The 21,427-nt window shown below is 32.8% G+C and overlaps 4 protein-coding genes across 4 annotated transcripts; 2 read left to right on the top strand and 2 right to left on the bottom strand.

Moving 5' to 3' along the window:
- The first annotated feature begins 330 nt into the window (after positions 1-330).
- On the top strand, positions 331-2,303 carry LOC125072109 (steroid receptor RNA activator 1). The gene is made up of 3 exons (XM_047682624.1): positions 331-501; positions 577-987; positions 1,176-2,303. Exons 1-3 carry the CDS (start codon positions 465-467, stop codon positions 1,328-1,330), a joined length of 603 nt encoding a protein of 200 aa, XP_047538580.1. The 5' UTR covers positions 331-464; the 3' UTR covers positions 1,331-2,303.
- A 188-nt stretch (positions 2,304-2,491) lies between these two features.
- LOC125072099 (integrator complex subunit 4) lies at positions 2,492-11,133 on the bottom strand. The gene is made up of 16 exons (XM_047682614.1): positions 10,981-11,133; positions 10,560-10,892; positions 10,230-10,478; positions 9,681-9,856; positions 8,751-8,943; positions 8,236-8,410; positions 7,746-7,951; positions 6,988-7,110; positions 5,963-6,098; positions 5,715-5,852; positions 5,357-5,516; positions 4,922-5,068; positions 4,380-4,606; positions 3,776-3,918; positions 3,207-3,426; positions 2,492-2,821 (listed from the first exon to the last, which is right to left on the bottom strand). The coding sequence occupies exons 1-16, from the start codon at positions 11,032-11,034 to the stop codon at positions 2,622-2,624; spliced, it is 2,880 nt and encodes a 959-aa protein (XP_047538570.1). The 5' UTR covers positions 11,035-11,133; the 3' UTR covers positions 2,492-2,621.
- Positions 11,134-11,558: 425 nt separating this feature from the next.
- On the top strand, positions 11,559-18,182 carry LOC125071318. Its single transcript, XM_047681517.1, has 7 exons — positions 11,559-11,856; positions 11,969-12,182; positions 12,848-13,484; positions 15,461-15,745; positions 15,973-16,167; positions 16,786-17,025; positions 17,902-18,182. Exons 2-7 carry the CDS (start codon positions 11,988-11,990, stop codon positions 18,150-18,152), a joined length of 1,803 nt encoding a protein of 600 aa, XP_047537473.1. The 5' UTR covers positions 11,559-11,856; positions 11,969-11,987; the 3' UTR covers positions 18,153-18,182.
- A 585-nt stretch (positions 18,183-18,767) lies between these two features.
- On the bottom strand, positions 18,768-21,306 carry LOC125072269 (retinol dehydrogenase 12-like). Its single transcript, XM_047682822.1, has 5 exons — positions 20,727-21,306; positions 20,094-20,456; positions 19,773-19,894; positions 19,114-19,331; positions 18,768-19,035 (listed from the first exon to the last, which is right to left on the bottom strand). Exons 1-5 carry the CDS (start codon positions 20,842-20,844, stop codon positions 18,894-18,896), a joined length of 963 nt encoding a protein of 320 aa, XP_047538778.1. The 5' UTR covers positions 20,845-21,306; the 3' UTR covers positions 18,768-18,893.
- Between the last annotated feature and the right edge of the window lie 121 nt (positions 21,307-21,427).

Here is a 21,427-nt window from a genome sequence, read left to right as displayed (position 1 = left end):
GAACAGTTCAGATGAAATAGCAAAAAAAAAATGTAAGTTAGTTCTCCTCCTGCCACCTACAAAAAACTAAATAGTTTGATATTAAATTAAAAGTTAACGCAGGATGAACAAATTTTTTAATAACAGAAATACTTTTTGTTTAGTTATTCATAGATTAAAAAATTGAAATAAAATAGTAAAAAATGGGTTGTTTTCGGTAACATAATGTTTTTAATTAAAAAAATACTAAAACATATAAAAAAACAGTTTTATATCTATAATTATCTAGACTTGATAAATAAATTAATACAAAATCACATCCTCCCATGTCATCTTGACATTTGACAGTGATGTATTTTGCTATTTCAGAATTTGGTGTTTCTGATTCCACTATTTATGATTCTTAAGCATACTCATTAATTTTATTAAAATATCTATTTTATTATTAAGTGAAATTAGTTTTAAGGAAAGCCAAATTTTACGACATGGAAAATTGTGACAGCACAATTACAGGCTCAAAAGGTAGACTGCATTTCGAAATTTTAACATATGCTTGTAATTAGATTTACATTAAGTGATTTACATTATATTTTACAGCGTCGTATGATCCTGGATGGAATGACCCGCCAAGTTTTGCTTATAATGCTCAGCAAACTACTCCTAATCGTCCGCGAAACTTTTTAAACAAAAGAGTAGCTTTTCCTTTATCTGGTGGAAATAACTCTTCTGGACCGACTCCTCCAGTTAATTTGCCTCCACTGCCTACAAATGTCGTTCCACCATTGCCGAGTTTGACGACAGAAATTAATGTCCAGGAAAATATTGTGGTTGATACAGAATGTGCACTCAAAGAAGTAAAAGATATATTAATAACATTTTTAGAAACAAGCGAAGAATTAGGATCAAAAGCTGCCAGTATTAAAAAACGAATTGAAAGCATGGAAAATATGTGGCTTAGTGGAAAATTAAATAAACAAATTCAAGTACAGATGAGAGATTTGGCATATGGTTAGTTTATCGTTAATATTTTATTGTATTAAGCAACTTTTTACTTATATATTTAGGATATATACCATATATATATGAAAAACAACAAAATATATACTTTTTTAAAATTTTGTTCAGAATTTTGAATATAATGCTGAAAATGTTTTCTATTTTATATCTAATATATATTAAAATGTTTTTTTTTCCAGCACTTAAAAATGACGATCACAGCAAAGCTGATGAAATCCACAAGGCTTTGATGGTGGACCATGTGAGTGCAGTCAGCATGTGGATGCCAGGGATAAAACAACTTATCTACCACTGCATTGCTCGTTCTGAACTGTTAGCTATTGATAAAGAATAAGTTATACTTTACCTAATTATATTAAATAAGATTTATAATCAAGGACACAGGTGGACTTAATAGTGGTGATGACTGATTGTTACTGATGATTACTCAATAAGAAATCTTTTATTTTATGACAAATCATTTAAATTAAACAGAGTACTATAAAACTTACTCACAAAAATATTAGGTACACAATAGAATATAGAATGGCACTGAATCCGAAAATATTTAACATTTATTGACTGTGTATGAGTTTTAATTAAAATATATTTTTATACTGAATTGCAAAAAGGTTTATTATAAAAAATCTTTTTTTTTATCCAATATGTATAACATTATGAATATTGATGGGTCTCATACACAAATTACAGAACCATATATATTGCATTTAGGAGAGGCTGATTCTAATAAAAAGGATACATTTTCATTAAATATTGTGTTCTTAGAATATAATCTTGCAAGTACTTCACAAGATTAATGTTATGTTACCTTTAGTCATACATTATATTACATAAATAAGTTACTATAAGTCCACCTAGAGATAACATGACTATTATTATTCCATATTGCTTTTTTTTTTAATTTGTTTGATATTAGTTGATTTGAGTCTTATGAAAACAGTAGTCACAAATGATTTAAATGTGCATGTAATAATATATATATATTTTGATACTTAAAATGTAAATAAAACATGTACATATATTTTTTTAAATTACTAGTCTCCCCAACAATTTGCATCGAAAAGTTGGACAACTTCAATAATATTAATAAAAATGTTTACTAATGCTTTTAGAAGAACTTTAGCTATCAGCATATTATGTAATCTAGAATCTTCCAGGATCCTTTTGTACACATAATGTGTAAAATAACTATTATATGTGTTTGTTATCACATCACATACTATGTGTAGAAGAGAAAAAGTTTCAGGTAAAATTTATGTAGAATATTATAACAATATTTTATGCTTGTAGAAGTAGATCTCAGTTTTAAATTGCTTTGATAAAAGTTCTACTCACTGGTATTATACATTGCAGATATTTATGTACTTAACAAGAGTACAAAATGATAGACAAACAAGATAAATGTTTGTAAATCGCAGTATTGTGTAAATAAAAAAAAAAAAACAAAATGAGAATCTTTGTTTATTGTACATATTTTATAAATAAATGTTCATTTCATATGGTTTCTTTTATTAACCAATGGTTTCAGAACATTTGATTCCATTAACCTTAAGAACTACTCATATAACTATAATTCTTTAATGTTATTACAAAATATCATTTTATATCTGTAAAGGTGTCTCAATCTATATGCCTCTCTTAATGGGTTTAGGGGCAACAGTGACTCGCACAGGTCTGCATAGTTCCACTAGGGGCGCCGCTTCACGACCACCACCTTCGTCCACTGCTAGGCACACTGATATGTCAACACCGCATGGTTCTGTCCATACTCCATGTGATATCAAAACTTTCGTGAGCAGGCGGACATTTTGGGTACCATCATCATCTGAAATTAGACATATTTTGTTTAATGACTTCAGCCTTAATATATTACTATTAAAGATGAACAATAAGGCCTTCTCATTACTAAAATGAATCGGTGATGTTTCATTAGTTTAATTTTAAGCCTGTTGTACTTCCGAAATTTCAAACCGGATCACAATAATATTGTATGTTTTGCTTCTTGGTGGTAGAATATCTGATGAGTGTGGTACCTACCTGGGCAGGCACAGAGCCTACCATCAAGTAAAATTATACAAGTATTTATAATATTCGTTAAGATTTACTAACGCGATCTGCTGACATAATATTATATTTATGCATACTATGTAGCATATTATTTCTATAAACTATATGGTAAAGATATAAAAGAAAAATGATCTTAAGCTTACTGGTGTTGGTGTGGTCGAGAGGCCGCAGATGGTCGCGCGGCGGTACGAGCGCGTGCACGCGTGTGTCGGGGTAGGCGACTCGCACGCGCAGCGCGCTTGGGTCGCGCACGCGCACGACTTCAGCTTCCAGCGCCACGCCTGTGATGAGGCCCGCGCAGAACCGCAACACTGTGTCGTTGTCAGTCGCGGGCTCAATTATGCTGGCTGAGCACATCCGTATCTGCGATCGTATAATAGGATCTTCATTAATCTATATTTATTGTGTTAAATATAGTTGGTGCTATGTTGATAATTGTAACAAATGATATATATTCCTAGTAAACTAAGAGAATTATCCGCGCATTTTTACACAAAACAAAAGTTTTGTTATGGAAAACAGAAAATACTGCAAATCTCTCTTCTTTTTTGTTAATAATTAAAAAAAATTACATTATGTTCGTTCTCGTTTTCACCAGTTTTCCGGTAAACATTGCTTTTAATTGGTTTTAAATAATAATTATACATTTATTTTTTACATTACTCATCACAGTTTATCTTCTATCCGATTTTTTAGAGAAATATACAATTACCTTAAGGTTAGGTTTCGGTATGACGGGTAGAGGTGCAGCCAGTAATAATGGCTGAATGGTACGTGCCAGTGTCGAAGGTTTATGTTCTCCACTCTGTGATAATTGCTGGAACACTGCTATTGTGAATGGATCTGGTTCTACACCTGAGGAATAAGTATTTCTTATTTTTAGCACATTACATTTTGACCGTCGACGAAACATTTATCGGAATTTTGGAAGTAAATTTAAAGTGGAAATAAGTGGTTAAGTGTAAGAGTGTTATGATATAGCTGAGTTATTCTAAATCAAATTTCATGAAACACGTAAATCTAAGGTTTGTTTAGGTATTTTCCTACTTCCATTGGAATAGGCTATACACTTTTAGGTCTCTCGGAGGATTGAAGGAACCGGGGGCGCCGAGGCTGCACGCGATTGGTCCGTCACTCGATGCTTGTCGTCTTATCGGTTACTGTATTAATGTAATGTTAATTTGACCAAGTGTACATGTGCGAACTTGCCCTCCTACTGCTCATTTATGCTTACGACCCGTACCGGCTACTATATGAAAAACACAAATTGCGAGGTGGCTAGGTGTTACTGCAGAATATATATGTGTTTTGGTTACCCGCCGAGGCCAGCAGGCGGTCGAGCAGCTCGGCGTGCTGCGCGAGCGCGGCGGCGGCGGCGAGCGCGGCGGCGGCGGCGGCGCTGCTGGCGCTGTTGCCGGTGCCGGTGTTTGCGACGCACGCGCTCTGCACGGCCGCCACCACGCGCGCGCCACACACGCGCAGCGACAGCTGCCACACGCACGCCGTCTCCTGCTCCGACACGCCGCTGAACTGGTGCTGGAGCCTGTATCGATTGAATAATTTATTTCCGATTAACATATTATTTATGATGCGAAATATGTTAGCGTTTCTATTTCGGTGCGAATATGAGGAGACGACTGAGACGAAACGATTTTATGTACATTCAGACGAACATTTAAACATGTTTATATTCTACCTACTCTTAATTAAACATTTTTATTAAGCTAGGAAAATATAGCATATAAGCGTCGGAGTCATAGCAAAAAATATTTTGTACAGTCTTGGATAAACTTCGATTCAGAATGTCTGACAGAAGGTAGAAGATTTAATAAAATAATTCCAGTATGTGAGTGAATACCTGAGGCAGTCAGTGGTGAGCTGCTGCAGCGCGTGCGCGGGCGGCCCGTTGGTGGCGCTGAGCGCGGTGTGCAGCGACAGCACGCAACGCGCAAACAACGCCGTGAAGTTCGCCGCTCCGGAAACCATCGGCTCCATTTCTGATAACCTTTAAATTTATAGAAATTATTATAATTTATTTATTTGTATCCACTACTTTTTATAAACCGGTGACAACCTTCAGTTATTCTTCCGCCACCCACCATTGTATTGGTGTGCAGTGCTTTGTGAGTTGTAAACACTTAGTATACAATCCAAGGTTAGTAGCATATTATCTATAATGAGATATACATATATATATATATATTAAAAATCACTGGTAGAACGTTACATTATTATCTAAGTGCTATCAGTCGATTTTTAAACCGGTAATCCAATTTGTTACTGTATAACTTACTTATTAAGTTGCTCTTCAGCCGATTGTAGCATTTTCAGCCTAACAGACGTGGAAAGTGTGACATTGTCGATGTGTTGCAATACAGAGTCGAAGAATCGACGAACCGCACTATCGTCTATCTCTGTTTCGTCGTTCTCGTTGCGAGACTGCTGCGCGTCACCTGAAAAATACAACAAATCGTTTTACGACGGGAAGTAGAAATAAGCTAGACACATTTAACCAATTATTTTCAGAATGACGTTTGTGCTTACTAGATGTCTTAGTGTGCGTGAGAGGAATAAGAGCAAAATTTAAATTAGATTATATATTTTAAGTTCATTTTAAGAAAAAATAAACAATTTAACGACACGTGTCGTACCGATGGGTAGATGCGGCACGAGGTGCGGCATGGTGTCCCGCAGGTAGGTGTAGTGCTTCACGGTGTGCTCCTCGAACAGCGGCAGCATGGTGGTGCAGTGCGCCGCCGCGTTCAGCACCAGCACCAGCACGCACATGTCTGGGTGCCGCTAAGGTTACTAACGATTATATGTAATTAAATGATAAATTATATCTTTAACATTGCCATAGTTTTTGCCAATAATTATATAATAAAGTATTAAAGGATACAAGCTGGATCCTCGACGTCTGGTTCGGGCATGTCGAAGAACGGGTGGACAGCGAGCAGGCGCGTGGTGAGCGGCAGCACGAGGGTGGCATGCTTGCTGCCCATTCGCTGAACACAGCGGAAGGTCGACCGCTTGTCCTGGAATTGTAATAAAAATTAAGCATTACTTTACCTTATATTGATACTTATAGGAGACCAAGACCTATACCTTGTGAATACCTTGATAAATAGACAAAAGATGGAGCATGCCTAACTAGAAAATGCCTTACTTTTGTATTGGTTCCAGAAACTATCTTGTTTACCCAAAAATTGAATGACATTTTACCGTGGAAATAACTTTAACATACTCATACCAGGCTAGCTGTATCCACATAATTTATAGTAAGTGGCATGAGTCGTGAGCACATCCATCCATTGTCACGCACGGTTCACATCTCTTTGGCGCAATGAAGGATGCGCAATCCTTGCACGCAAATCCTCACTTGTTATTCGGTTACTGTAATTTGGCCGAAAGTGTACGAATGAACGAACTTGCCCCCAGCTACCTATACTCACGACTCGACATGGCTAATGTAACAGTTCCTTTTTTAACTGTGAATGCTGCATAGTTTAACTCAACTAAAATATTATGATGTCGTCCAGACCGATTTCGGTCACATCTTAAGAAAAACCAGCCAATTACGCAGGACATCTTCTAGTTCAGAAGGGTATACGCTAACGCACTAACTAACGCACTCTCTATTCCCTTACTCCTATAATCCGATGGGACGGCAAATCCGACACTACCGGAATAAGTTCAGGAGCAGGACCAACGGCTTAACGTGCTTTACTCCAAGCCGGTACTGTAAATTTTTCGGAACTCGGGATCTGGGGCCTTACATCTAGCCACTTTTTTATGGAGCGGAGTCACCTTTTACTTTATCATTTAAGGTGATACCACGAAGTTCTGTTGTTTCAATAAAGTCATAATGTTTTCTTAAATAAATTCTTTTAAATAAATGAAAAAAGAAATTAACATATATATTACCTGTGGATACCGCTTGAGATTCTCTAATATTTTGTCGATGCACATTTCAAGGCATGTCTTCGAAGCAACTGTACAGGATCCCAACATTCTGTGCAAACCTTCTCTGACGTCCATTGAATAGTCCTGAATGAAAAGACCAAAGAATGATACCACATGTAAAAAATATTTTCTTTAATTAATATATACATTAATCTAAATGCTACGTCTGTAACTAAGAACTAGTTTGTTCTTCCAAACATTAATTCGTTCTTGCATTTATATTATGGTAGTAGTTATATTGTATAAATAATTTTGTTTGTTTAATGTTCTGGTTTATATTTCATTTTATTTAATTTAAAGCATTTTTTTACTTTATTGTCAACTAGTTGTCCGTCCCGATCTGTAACGGATAAAATTCATACAACGTTATCCCTTCCACTTCCCCCTAAAAGTTGCTATTACCAGAGGTTTCTCTTAGTGAGCGTTTATGTCGCAAAAGGAATAACTATGATCTTCAAGTTAATTTTTTAGGACCTATCGTTTCGGAGATATCATGAGCATTTGTATTTCGCTTCTTTGAATCATAATATATTGCCGCCGAGCGTGGATGTATATAACCCTGATCCTACATTAATAATTGTTTCTGGTCAGGTCGAAATGTAAATTCAACCTACAATCCTACATAAAAGTTCGAGGCAACATTGTCTTCGTTACATAGTCAACTTATATAATCGTAATAGCATTTATTCCTTGGCGCCTAGTAAATACGCTATGATTACCTCCAAAGCTCCGAGAATAATTTCCAATTGGTCCTCCCTCAACACTATGTGGTGTGATATTCGCGTCAGACTGTCGATGGCGCGCAGCCTCACGTCTTCTATCTCGTCGTTGAACATGTCCACGAGGAAGTCCAGTGACGTGGTCGCGAATACGGGATTTTCCATCGACAACTGACATACAGCTTCTACGGCCGCCGTGCGAACCTCTGATAATAGAAATCAAACACAAATATATTTGTTGCAACGATGTTCTACAACGCAGCTTACAGTAGAGTGTACTGGCAGAAATGTTGTCCTCTCCTTCTGTCTCTATTTTATACGGTTTTGTTTAAACCTATTTTGATTATTGTTTTAATTCATACGGTTATGTATAACAATTCCATTTCATCGTTCCAACCAGGTGTCCCGCGACATCTCTCGTTTAATATGTCCAATGTCCAGAAAAGTATATTCTGTATCAGAGAGAAAAGTACCAGATGTGGCCACTCACCCATGAGCTCGTCCTCCAGGCCGTGCACGAAGGCCCCGGCGGCGCCCCCGGGCAGCAGCTGCACGGCGGCCTGCTCCAGCAGCTGCCCGGGCGCGTCGTCGGCCCAGCGCCGCCCGCTCGCCCACGCGCCCGAGCGCACCAGCTCCGCGCCGCGCTCGTGCGCCGTGCGCTTCTTCTGCGGGGTCATTTTTGCGAGTCAGCCCCGGATTCAGCGCATCCAGGGCGACTGACCCGGGGCCTCCACGAGAGATCGTAAAAACACAATTCCGACGAGTTAACAAATGTAATTTATTTTAAAAAAGGTCACCTGTACATAAAGTATTGAAAAAAACCCGAGTGACACAAATTCTAGGAGACACCACTCCTTTGCCCGCGCGGTTATCATACTATATAATGAACGTGCAGTATTTAGGCGACTTGCCATTGTTATAAATAAAATTGTTTTTTTTATTGCATTTTAGTCAAAATTTTAGTACACAATTAACATTATTCTTAATAATTGTCTAATCTATTACCTTCATATTACTCATGAGTTGTTTATCAAGTGTTTGCAACAAAAAGCGGTCGGACACTGCTCGGGTTGTTCCCAGCAACGAACAAGCGAGCGCCCGCACTTGCATGCACAAATCGTTAACGGCCGAACAGATGCGGATGAACGCGTCATCGACTAGTCTAATCGTCGTTTCTCCGTCTTGTAAGGTGGCTGAACTGCAAATATATACTATTACAACTTCAAAACCTTTTGAAACAACATTATAAAATGAACAAAATATTATGTAAAGTAAATTTAAAGTAAATCTAAATATATAAAATATTTAGAAACCATTTTCATTATAATAATTCTTCATAACATTTTCCTATTTTTTTTGTCATTTTAAGACCTAAATCACATTTTTCTTTTCTAATCTAATATGTATAATGTAGCTGTGCCTCAAAAAGCACGTAAATCCGTTGATCCTGCGAAAACTCTTTAAACACTGCTCACACACACATACACTGTTGTGCACTTTTCCACTTAAGAAAGGCCAATGTGGCCGGAATCAGTTAAATTAATGTAATAACAGTATTTAAAACAAAGTTATTAACATCTCAAAAACTGCACCTGTACTACAATAACCTACATACAATTTATGTGTAAATTATTTTTGTGATTTTCAAACAATATAGAAAAATTATGTTTAGAAAAACATATTATTTTCCATATGAATTATTTCCTCAACTCTATGTTATGTATTTGTTACTAGACATGCTAAGTTATCTGCAAAACCATTGACACTTTAATCATTAACTGCAAATAACTTATTAATTGCAGATTAACGTAATAGTTCTATCTAAAATCAGTTCAACCTATACAAATTTACAAGAATATACAGCAGGCATTACAAAATATTATCCTCTTTTAGTAGTATTTAATTATATTCATGGTAATTAAATGTCTTTCTTACTTCTCTGGGTACTTGTTGCCCAACAGCCACACAAGCTTGAGAGCCACCTCTCTTACAATTTCATAGTCATCTGAAAGAGCTGCACACACTGGTTCATACAAGTCTGCACTGAGAGTAACACCACGCTCATGTAATGTCAGCAGTGATTGGAATGCTTCACATCGCACTCTTGCATCCTAGAAAAGATAAAACATAGACGTAATGTTGATAAAGTAATAACAGATTTTTTTTATCACAAAATATAATATCATTGATGATTGTGGATTACCATATGTGTATTATAAGAATATATATTATTCCCTACTAAAACATATATTTATGAAAAATTACTTAGTATGTAACTAAGGCAAAATAGGTCTGTGTATAATAATATCAATAATAAATAACATAGTCATCAAACGAAATATGGATCAGGTACTGACTATCCTAGCTAGGTTAATTCAATTTCGAAGTATAAATAAATTATGTTTAAAGCAATATCATTTTAAATTAATTAAGCTGATTCAATGGTGATCATTTTTTTCTATTGCAAAGGATTGTGGTACATACCTCTGCATTGCTATAGTCTCCAAGTAATTTGATTATAATATTGGCCTCTGCTATCATTTCAACTGTCCTATCAGGCTCAGGACAAATTGGATACAGTTCACTGATAAGCTGCAAGCACCTACATTTGACTTGGTGGCTTGTATCTTTAAGATTGTCTCTGGCAACAGTTACCAGTCGGTTCATGAGAATCTTATCCTCACTAAGTTTGCTACCTAGTTTCAGTAATGTTGCTATACCTTGGGCTATCACCTAAAACAAATAAAAATAAAATTATCTCAAATGTTGTAGGTATTATAAATGCAATAAACAAATGTGAATATAAAAACATACCTTATGGGAAGTTTCGTTTTTTATCAAATGAATAGTTTCATCAATCAAATTGTTTAGGTTGGCCCCGGGACATTCTAGTCCAATATCACAGAACAGCCACAGAATTTTTACCCTCACCACAGACTCTTCTTCGGATTGAAAATGTTCAGAGAGTTTCTTAATAGCTTCCTCGACATCTGACTCTTGGAACTGGAGACAATCTGAGATGCGAAGAAGTAATTGAAGAGCCTCATCACTGGACTTGCATTTCTCCAGCAACCCTACGAATGCAGCGGCAGAACTACCAATGAGGGGTTTCTTAGCTAAGTGTAGCTTTTTAGAAGATGGACCATCCTAAAAATTATATATCATTTTTTTTTAAAGTCATGTACCAAAACAAACACAATGATAGCAAGTAAAAATAAATACGCTCAATCTGTACCTGAAACGATTTATTATATTCAGCCAAAGCTCTTTTCTTCAAAACTGCTGCCATTTATTTAAATTTTATTTCACTGTTATGAGCCAAAATATTATTGCAAATTTAGTTTTTGTATAGCACAGCTAATGATCTGACTAACATTAACATTAGTATCGGCATATGTCAAAATCTGACATCGGATAATAGGTTAACACTTCACATTATATACTTCACAAGTTTAATAGTCACCACACTACAGATTGAAAAAATAAATTGTTTTTGTGGTTAAACTTATTATTATGTAGCGTAATAGACCGAAACTATCAATGTGCAATTGAAAAATTGATTGTTTAAAAAAAAAACATAAAAGTCATAAAAAATGTCAATAGAATCGAACGAAACGTGCCGTTATTTACACGTTAAATTGCATTCTACATGTTTCTCTTAAAATGTTATTAAGATTTTATTTTAGGCACTATAAGATTTTATAATAAAAAGTCAGTTAAAAATCACTGCGTTAAATGAAGCAACTTTACACAAATGTCATTGTAAAATTGACAATTGTGTCATTTTGAAAATTGACATTTGAGAGGCAATTTTCATAGTAAGTGACAAATTGCAATCATTGATAATTTTATTTAAATTTAAAATTTATAATATAATAAAAGTGAATGGTTGCAAATTTGTATTATTAAAATATCAAAGATTTTATATACGTGTATAATTCCATGCATCTAACTCAAAAATACACAATGGCATTGAAGGATATTTAGAAATTTCCTCACACACGTAACACTATAATCTATTGGAGAAGGTATAAAGTCTCAAGTTACGCATGGTTGTACCAAATTTATTTGCATTATTCATTAGCACTGAGTTGCTAATTTATAAATTTTGGTAAGTCACATTAAAAAAAATTTAATAGCTAATTCATTTACATATCTGCACATAACGAGAAGAATATTGTATGATTGTAATGTGATTATATTTAGATTATTATTTTTTACAGTAATGGATGTAAATAAATAATGTCATGTGATTGTAAGCCAAATATGTCTGAGCCTCAGTTCCTAGAACGAAACTGTCTGAAGGAAGGCAGTATGTCAGTACCAGTCAGTGTCAACAATCTCCCTCAGCATTGGAAAGAGTTTGCATGTGGTGGGGGAGCAGCTTTCTGTAATATTCTCATTAGCTATCCACTGAATAAACTCATATTTAGACAAGTAAGTCAATGTCCCATAATTAAATTAATGAAAGTGTAAGGTTAAAATCATGATTACATAGTATGTTATGTGTTTTTTATATTGACAAAATTTTTATAACACATTTATTATCTTTATTTAATTAAGATTTATGGATCTTGACTAAATAATGAGACTTATCATTTTTAATTACTTATATGATTTATGATAGCACTCATTATGTTTAGCATATCAGTACGTATATATAATATAATAGAATCTGTGATTGTGGGTACATTATTAAACATCAATGTTACCTCACCTCACCTTTGCATACTTTGTGTAAAAAATTCAATTATTTTATGTAATACTAGGTACAGCACCCGCAGCTTTAACTGTGTAAAATTTATAAAACTTTACTTATAGCAAACAACTTATATAGCCCCATTTTACCCCAACTAGTGCTGAATTAAAAAAAATTGCCTTTGTCCTTCTCCAAACTCAAATTATAGATACATCTAAAGCAGCAATATTAGTTTGTTTATGTACACTTTGTAATATAGTTTATATTATTGCTCTAATTTTACTTTGGACAAAACAATTTTAATTATTTTATTTCCCTAGAGAGATAATTTCTTCATTATGAAATGATGCAAAATTGATTGAGTACATTTCAATATTATATTATATAACTTGATTAATTACAGATGATGCATGGAGTGGAAGCTACATTTGCATTAAACCAGTTGCAGAAAGAGGGTATGGGATTCTTGTACCGAGGTATGCTCCCACCCTTATTACAGAGATCTATGTCAATGTCACTTATGTTCGGAGTCTATGATGAATGCTTGCAACCTCTTTTAGACCAAAAAGTTAACCCTTATGTTGCTAAAACTATTGCGGGTGTTGTTGCTGGCTGCTTTGAAGCAACACTTATGCCATTTGAAAGACTACAAACATTGCTCATTCATCCAAAATATCATAAGAAGTTCAAGAATACTGCCCATGCAACAAGTCACATTGCTAGATATTATGGAATTAAAGAATTCTATAGAGGAATGATACCAATTCTGTTAAGGAATGGTCCCTCTAATGCCATGTTTTTTATAATACGAGATGAAGTAAAGGTAAGGCTACCTAATCAAGAAAATATGTTGTATGACAGCATACAGAATTTTGTAGCGGGTGCATCTATTGGTGCATTCTTAAGCACTTTGTTTTATCCTTTAAATGTCATTAAGATAGCTATGCAGTGCGAGCTAGGAGGTCCTCACCGAACACTTATTTACGAATTCAACTATATTCTTCGGAAGCGTGGTTCTAAGTTTACGAATTTCTACCATGGTGCATTACTCAATATATCTCGAGCATTTCTCAGTTGGGGTATTATAAATGCTTCCTATGAAGTTTTTAGAAAATTTCTATATCCATAGTTATGTATATTTTGTGTTATCAATTGTTTGTTACTTGTTTTTTTTTTACATTATTATTTGAATGAAATGTATATAATGTATGGTTTTATTGAGTATTACTGTAGTCTATTTTAAGTAGATTTTTTATTAATCCAGCATTTACTTGTTGATAAAGCTATTTATTGGTAAAATTGTGATAGAATGTAAAGATATGCTTATGATAAGATATAAATAGAAAATAAAGTCTTATAAAATTCTATTACAAATGTCAGTCTACTCTTCATCTATTTCTGTTAAACGGATTTTAAACATAACAATAAATGTTTTGAAATAGCCTTGTAAAGTATACTTATAGTCATTTGTTGTTGTATACAAACTATACCATAGTTAATTTATGAAACTATTTCGCTAGGTTTAAAAATCAAATAAAATTTATTAGAAATTTAAATGTTTACTTTTTATTTCCTATTTCCTTCTAAAGCATTTAGGTATCATTCACACTAGCGGTTTACGAATACTTTCGACACGATTTAAATATAGCAGATCACGATAATACCTAAACAATAACGACAATAAACGGTATTTAACGGTAATAAAATAAGCATATTCCGTTCACTAGCCACAATACCGTTACCGCACTCGCTATATTAATTATAAAGTTGTGATTGTATACTCATATTTTTATAGTTTTAGTCCATTATTTCTTTATTATATTATTATTTTAATTGATTGAGTAAATCAAGATTAAATTATAAAATTAATAATAATATCGTAATTTAGTAATTGTAAATAATGTACAGCTATGACATGATTATGTTGCTCAAATTGGATTTTAACGACTAGTGTGTAATGGTCGTAAGACAAAATAATTTTCCGCTTAATGAAAACAACATTTTACTTAAAAAAATTAAAATTTATTGTACACTGTGAGTTATGTGTTGAAACATGTGAAGAACTATGAAAATAGATATTTTAAGAAAATTGCGCGTTTGTCTACTGTTAGCATTTATAACATTTATAGGTAGAGTCTTATTTTATAAATTAATTTGAATCTTAGATTTAGTAGATAAGCAAAATCCGGTACAAAATTTACTATTTTATACCTTTCCTTCAATATTATATGTAGGTATATCTACAAATATTTCGTTAAATAGGTATAATCTGCATACATAATTACTAATATTATGTTACACAATATAGATAGGTACCTATGAGATATACATTCGAGTGATAATAAATCTGGTTCTTTTTTCGATTCTACCAAAAAAAAAACAAATCTGAATGACATTGAACTCTGACATTAAATGACAGCATATAATTTTGGATACATTATCTAGTATCTTTATATTATACATAAATACCTATATTTTACATTAGGTAGATTATTAAAAAGTATATAATTAAAATAATTAAAGAAATTTTATTTTTATGGGTATTAATGAAAACAAAAATTAAGCAAATCGATCACATGAAGTCCACCACCTATATATGTATATCGTAATTATCCACACGTCACAAGTCAAAGTAATAAAAAACATAAACTTCAATTAAAACATGAGTAGAACATAAAGATATCTTAACCTTGAATAGTTCAATTTATTTGTAAAAATAGATATCATTCTTATTTTATTTATTTAAGTATTTTGTACAGAATGTACTTAAAATATACAAACCTTATTACCTTCGTTGTTTATTTTAATAGAAGAGGATGGAGGTATATTTTGAAAAATCTCAGATGTAATGCTAAAAATCTCAAAATGCTCTGCGAACGAGCGGATTTTTTGGCGCACTTTGTACAATACAATAATAACATTGTATGTCAAAATATTATAATTTCAATTTTAGACCTAAACTGCTTATGAAAAATTAACTAGGTAAAAATAAATTAAATTTAAATTAATATAATAGAAGTACTCCATGAACTAATAACAGAGTCAAAAAGGCCGAATTATCGATTGGACTACAGATATGAAAAGGCATTCGACGCATTTTACAAATTACACCCTGAAGCTGTAAATTGGTATCAAGCGCGTATGCGCTGTGAAGCGGAGAATACTCAGTTATTAGTACCAGCAAACCTTGACGAGGCTGACAGCATACCCCTGCTTATAGCTCCAATTCTCACCAAATATGAAGGCGTCTATGTGGGTATTCACGATTTGTATTCAGAGAGAACATTTGTTACCATTAAAGGTAAGCTTTAATCATGGACCCTACCCGAACTCCCAGGTACGGGCAGGGGTGATTACTGTGAAAATCGAAGTCATTACTAAATAAAAATATCTAAAATAATTGAATCCAAATATTAAATATTCCAGCCCGTTAACGGTTAAAAACGGAAATAATTTTAACTACTTTACTAATTCATAATAATATATAAATTATAATTATATTAAATCATTAGCAATCAATGTTTTTAGGGAGTTATGTACAAGACTCAATATTAGAATTGTTGTGGGAACTGAAACAGCCAATGCACAGCGCTGGTCGATGTGTAGCATCGCGTCGAAATGGACGGCTCTTCGTGCATCCGTGTTCAGACCAACTCCCATTTGCATGTAAAATAAAGGCTTCGAATGTGATTTATTATCCAGATTGTGATACTTATGACGCACGTAAGACACTATTTTATCCCACATTAAATATATTTTTTATGACAATACAAATTCATGGATTTTATGTTAATCGAGATTGATTATCTAATTATTTTAAAGATGATTTTTGTCATACTAGATAAATAAGGTTAATATATAAAATAAGTCTTAACAGATTAGATACTAAAATAAAATAAAACAAACAATAGATAATAGTTCATAATTATATATACAAAAATAAATAAATAATGGGCCTGCGTAAAAATGTGGTTATTTAATTGTATGATAAGAAGAGGCCTAATTTCTTCGTAAGTAGAAAGGTTTTAGTTTATTCGACCATGTACCTCCAATTCGAATTGAGGATATCTGGATGAATGAATGTTTTAGAATTTTGTTCCACAAATTGATTGCACATAAATGTAGTGATTTTATACTCTTTGGAAATATCATAACTACATTTTTCGAGACGTTTTACTTAGTCGGCGAGCTCTAGATAGATTTAAACATAAATTTGGCATATGAAAAATTAATGCTTGTATGAATTTGAAATGTTAAAATTTTAGCATAAAAACCCAAGGAATATATAAATAAAATCCATAATATATATTTTAGGTGACAAATATATTTTTTAAATTATAGGTTGGAAGTTAGGTCCTAACGCCACATGTTACATTACGCATATTGAGCCTCAAAAATGGCACGAAGCATATTCAACTTGTTACTCTGCGGGTGGTCACCTCGCAATTTTGGATACGCGGCAAGAGGCTGAGTTTATCCGCGATGTGTTCAAGCAAGTAGACCAGCACAAGACTCCTGGTGACTTCGCCTTTCTTGGATTTAGCGATTTATTTCAAAGATACCATTATCGCACGGTTGTCGGTAAATAAATAAAATGAGTATTCCCATTGTACCTTAAACCAGCATAACAGCTAATTAATTTTAAAGTTAATTAAATTACTATCAGTATTTTTTTATTATCACTATTAAATTTATACGTATGACAGACTTCGGCATACGCCTACATCCGCCTTCTGGTGCAATGTCAAGTATTATTTATACTCGAATTCTATCGAACTAATCTCTATTCTGTATGGATCAGTGTTGGGCTACAAAAGGGATGACTGAAAGACAGTTGCATGTGGCGGAGATGAGAATGCTGAGAGGAATGTGTGGTGTTACGCGAATGGATGGAGTAAGGAATGAGTACATAAGAGGATGTTTGAAAGTGGCACCGGTAACCGAGAAGTTATGTGGAAACCGACTGTCATGGTATGGGCATGTTATGCGGAGGAATGAGGACGATATTGTCAGGAAGGTGTTGAGCATGGATATGGATGGATATAGAGGTAGGGGACGACCAAAGAAACGATGGATGAATTGTGTGAAAAACGATATGGTTAAAAAGAATGTTACTTGTGAGACGACGTCCGACAGAGAAGTATGGAAGAAAAAGACATGCTGCGCCGACCCCAAGTAAAATTAGGATATTAGGGCAGGAGAATGATGATGACTTGAATTGAAAGAATTATATTTAGACAAAGAGTTTAACTAATTTGATATATTTGGAAGATACATATACTGGACAGATTAATAGATATTTTAATAATGTATACATATTTTATGACATAGTTTATATTACATTTTATGTATTTGAATATAATACCATTTAATGGGCCATCTTTGTATAATTTGAAATCTTTAAATTATTATCATTTGGTATAGAAGAACATTAAAATTTGGCTTTGTATTAAACAGGTGATCGTTTAGCGGAAAACCAATTAGACTGGGATTTTAAGTGTCCAAATAACATTACATCAACCGACGAGGAGCGTTGTGGAGGCTTTAAACGAAGTGGATTGCTAGCCACTGGGAATTGCGACATTCCATCTATGTTCTTCTGTGAAAAACCCGCTAGTGGCACATTCAAAAATCGGACTATACTTCGAAATTTGTCTAAAACGTTTTCTCGGAAGACTCCCTTTGAAGAAAATGATTACTTCTATTAATTTAGATTTGTCACTATTGGAAATATTATAAAATATTAAATAATATTTTTTACTAAAAAAGTTTACTATATTAAATTACACCTCTTAAGAAAAAATACTCAAGTTGCTAAGTGTTTGTTTAACTTACTTAATAGTAAACTAAAAATTAGTTTACCTCCTGGAATTAATCGAAGTTTTTGCTTTAATTAATTAATTGAATAAATATACCAACTGATATTAGGTATATATTAATTATGTTAAAGATTTTATTGCCTTTTTACTATTTCAAGAACTTTACTTTAAATATTTGTAATATCTGCACTTATGGAGAAAGATCACCGATTTATAATGTACCATTTTCCAAAAATTCGGCAATACCTTGGATTGGATTATGACAACAACACAACCTTCTAAAACACGGAATCAAGCTTCGGGGCTAATCCTACATAAAATCAATATTTTAAAAGAGACAGTTATCAGGACCAGATTTGTCTCGAGACCTGTACTAATGACTTTTTGTAATAACTAATAATTAAAAAATAACATCCATTGGTAAAATAAAAAGGACCACTTTTAATAATAATAATTTAATAATAAATAAATTTTAATAATAAATAATAATTTATTTAACAATAAGTTAGTTTTATAATATTATTAATATTAAATAATATAAAGAAATTAGTATAAATGCTTTGTTGCTTCTTATGATTTTTGGATTATGTAAAAGATAATGTTATATATTTCTAGTACATAATAAAATAATTATTTTCTGGTTATTCCAGGGTCACTTGCTGTAAAAGGATTGTAATCATTTAACTTAACAAGTTCCATAGACTTCTCCCACAACATTTTGGCATGTTCATCATTGAGTGCTTTTCTGTCTGGATTTGTGACTACACAATCACTGTAAACAGATTAAATAATTGACATAAAGTAAAAGAATTTTAAACACGAGAAATGCAAAAAGTTTAAAAAAAAATACCTGTAATATAAACCAGTTTCATTAGCACATTTTTCATCTACAGAGCAATAAATAGTTGTCTGAGCACCTTGCTCAGGAGTCTTCATGAAAGGATATAATACAAAGCCTATCATTCTTCTTGATCCCTTGAACAAAACCTCATCTAAATGACGACCTAGTTCTGTTCTTATTACTCCAGGATGTAGGCTGTATGTGTTTATTCCCATTATATTATTCTCCTTTAAAAATAATAAATTATTTTAAATTTAGAATCAGAACAGAACACATACTTTTAACTAAAATAATGTAAAATTAAATATAACAGAGTTTGTTAGTCTACACTTCAAAATATATTCTTTTTTTGAATGCTGAATTAGAAAAATATTAATATAATATATTTTTATAATATAAGTAGGTGGACAGACATGCACCAGCCAATGCTAAATGGTCACCACCAGACTTAGACATTAGTGCTGTAAGCAATATTAATCAGTCATCACATTGCTAATACACTACCATCCTGGCTTGATCGGTCTTTAAAATGGAACACAATAATATTAATTATTGCAGTTTTGAGGTAGAATATCTTATGAGTGAATGGTACCTTACCAGTTGGGCTTGCTTAAAGTTAAATATTTTCTAATTATTAATACAAATGTAATTTTATTCACATATACTACCTTTAATTTAGCTGCTAGTTCTCTAGAAAACAATACATTTGCAAGTTTGCTTTGTGAATATGCCTCTGCTGCACTGTATTGTCTTTTTTCATAGTTCAAATCATCAAAATTAATTCCATATCCTTAAAAAAAATATGATTTTAAAAATATAATAGTTTCAAGTAAACCCATTTGTGGTAGAGTGCTAGTTTCCGTACATAGGTTTTTTTTAGACCTTGATTTCTATAAAACTGTAATTCTTTGTACTTTATATTACATTAGAAGTTGAAATTTTTGTTTTATACTATCAATAAGAAAAAAAAGTCCGACAAGTTTACTTACTAGTATGAGCTTTGGAAGAAACAGTTACAATTCTTGCCGGTGTGCTATTTCTTATACGCGGTATAAGCAACATTGTTAGCAAAAAATGTGCCAAGTGATTGGTACCAAATTGTGTTTCAAACCCGTCTTCTGTGTATCCCTTTGGACACATCATAACTCCTGCATTATTCACCAGAATGTTTATCTGTGCCTCGCTGTCCAAAATTTTCTTTGAAAATTGTCTAACTGAATTCAGGGATGACAAGTCACATTTTTCTATTATTAAATCACCCTTTTCAGACAAATCCTTACATCTTTGTTCAATTTCAACCTTCGTGGCTTCTGCTTTTTCCTGACTCCTACATGCCATAATAACTCTAGCACCTATAATTAAATTTACTCAATAATATATTTTTTTAAATAATTAGCTAAATTTATCTTTACCCTGATATTTTCTTAAGGGAAAACAAAATAACTTTGATTGAGCCAACCTGGGTTCGAACTAACGATCTTTTCTTGTAAGAAACTTGACCGCCTACTAAACTAACTTACTAAAATAACTAGATATTTAATCATACAATATTTTTTATTAATAACAAACTAAACAACGAACGACTAAAAATATTCAAATAATGCAAATAAACAATAATTTACCTCGTTTATAAAAATCCAATACAGTTTCTTTTCCAATACCAGTATTACAACCTGTAACTACGGCTGTTTTTCCGGCTAGTTTAACGTTACTGTAACAACGTCCACTAAAAATAGGCATTGTTAAAAATGTATAACTTTATAAAATATATTAAAGTTTTCTTCAAACTTATTTTATATATTTAAACAAATATAAAAGTTTATTCAAAACTTTTAGATGTTCTAATAAAAGTACAGTACGGTACGATCTGACTATATAGGTATAGAGTATTTATGTTACAAAGAGTATATAATCACTTAGTATATAGTATACTCGGTATAATGGTCATTAGTAATTTGGTAGTCGTAGTTAAAGGCTTAAAGCAAATAAAAATATTTCTATTTACTGTTATCTTAACTGTATAACAGGTTGTGATGTTGCCATTTCATAGCTATGGTGGCGGCTTCCAAATATTATACATTCACAACTTATTATGAAAATTATATAGTATAAATTAATACGAAATATTTAAATCAAAACTTTTATGCGGTGGAAAACATCAGAAAGAATTAGGTATGTGTCCGATATATCGAAACTAATCTAAAATCGTCTGTCGTCGGAATATCAGTTGTCATCGATTTGGTGTTGACGACTACTCGTTTTCACTGTATCTAAAAAACTATGCATATCGTTTTGGTACGATAACATTAAACTCATGAAATAT

Source organism: Vanessa atalanta, chromosome 2, assembly GCF_905147765.1.
Source record: "Vanessa atalanta chromosome 2, ilVanAtal1.2, whole genome shotgun sequence".
Lineage (NCBI taxonomy): Eukaryota > Metazoa > Arthropoda > Insecta > Lepidoptera > Nymphalidae > Vanessa > Vanessa atalanta.
The sequence above is the reverse complement of the archived record's forward strand: the minus strand, read 5'-3'. Positions and strand labels throughout refer to the sequence as shown.

Coding starts and splice junctions, on each gene's coding strand:
- LOC125072099 (XM_047682614.1), bottom strand. CDS start 11,034: ATGGCAGCAGTTTTGAAGAAAAGAGCTTTGGCTGAATATAATAAATCG. Junction 10,893..10,980: donor AATATAATAAATCGTTTCAG/GTACAGATTGAG, acceptor TATAATTTTTAG/GATGGTCCATCTTCTAAAAA. Junction 7,111..7,745: donor TTATTCTCGGAGCTTTGGAG/GTAATCATAGCG, acceptor CTTTTCATTCAG/GACTATTCAATGGACGTCAG.
- LOC125071318 (XM_047681517.1), top strand. CDS start 11,988: ATGTCATGTGATTGTAAGCCAAATATGTCTGAGCCTCAGTTCCTAGAA. Junction 13,485..15,460: donor GTTTACGAATTTCTACCATG/GTGCATTACTCA, acceptor TTAATATAATAG/AAGTACTCCATGAACTAATA. Junction 16,168..16,785: donor TTGTGATACTTATGACGCAC/GTAAGACACTAT, acceptor TTTAAATTATAG/GTTGGAAGTTAGGTCCTAAC.
- LOC125072109 (XM_047682624.1), top strand. CDS start 465: ATGGAAAATTGTGACAGCACAATTACAGGCTCAAAAG. Junction 502..576: donor CACAATTACAGGCTCAAAAG/GTAGACTGCATT, acceptor TATATTTTACAG/CGTCGTATGATCCTGGATGG. Junction 988..1,175: donor GATGAGAGATTTGGCATATG/GTTAGTTTATCG, acceptor TTTTTTTTCCAG/CACTTAAAAATGACGATCAC.
- LOC125072269 (XM_047682822.1), bottom strand. CDS start 20,844: ATGCCTATTTTTAGTGGACGTTGTTACAGTAACGTTAAACTAGCCGGA. Junction 20,457..20,726: donor ATTGGATTTTTATAAACGAG/GTAAATTATTGT, acceptor ATTTAATTATAG/GTGCTAGAGTTATTATGGCA. Junction 19,332..19,772: donor AACTAGCAGCTAAATTAAAG/GTAGTATATGTG, acceptor TTATTTTTAAAG/GAGAATAATATAATGGGAAT.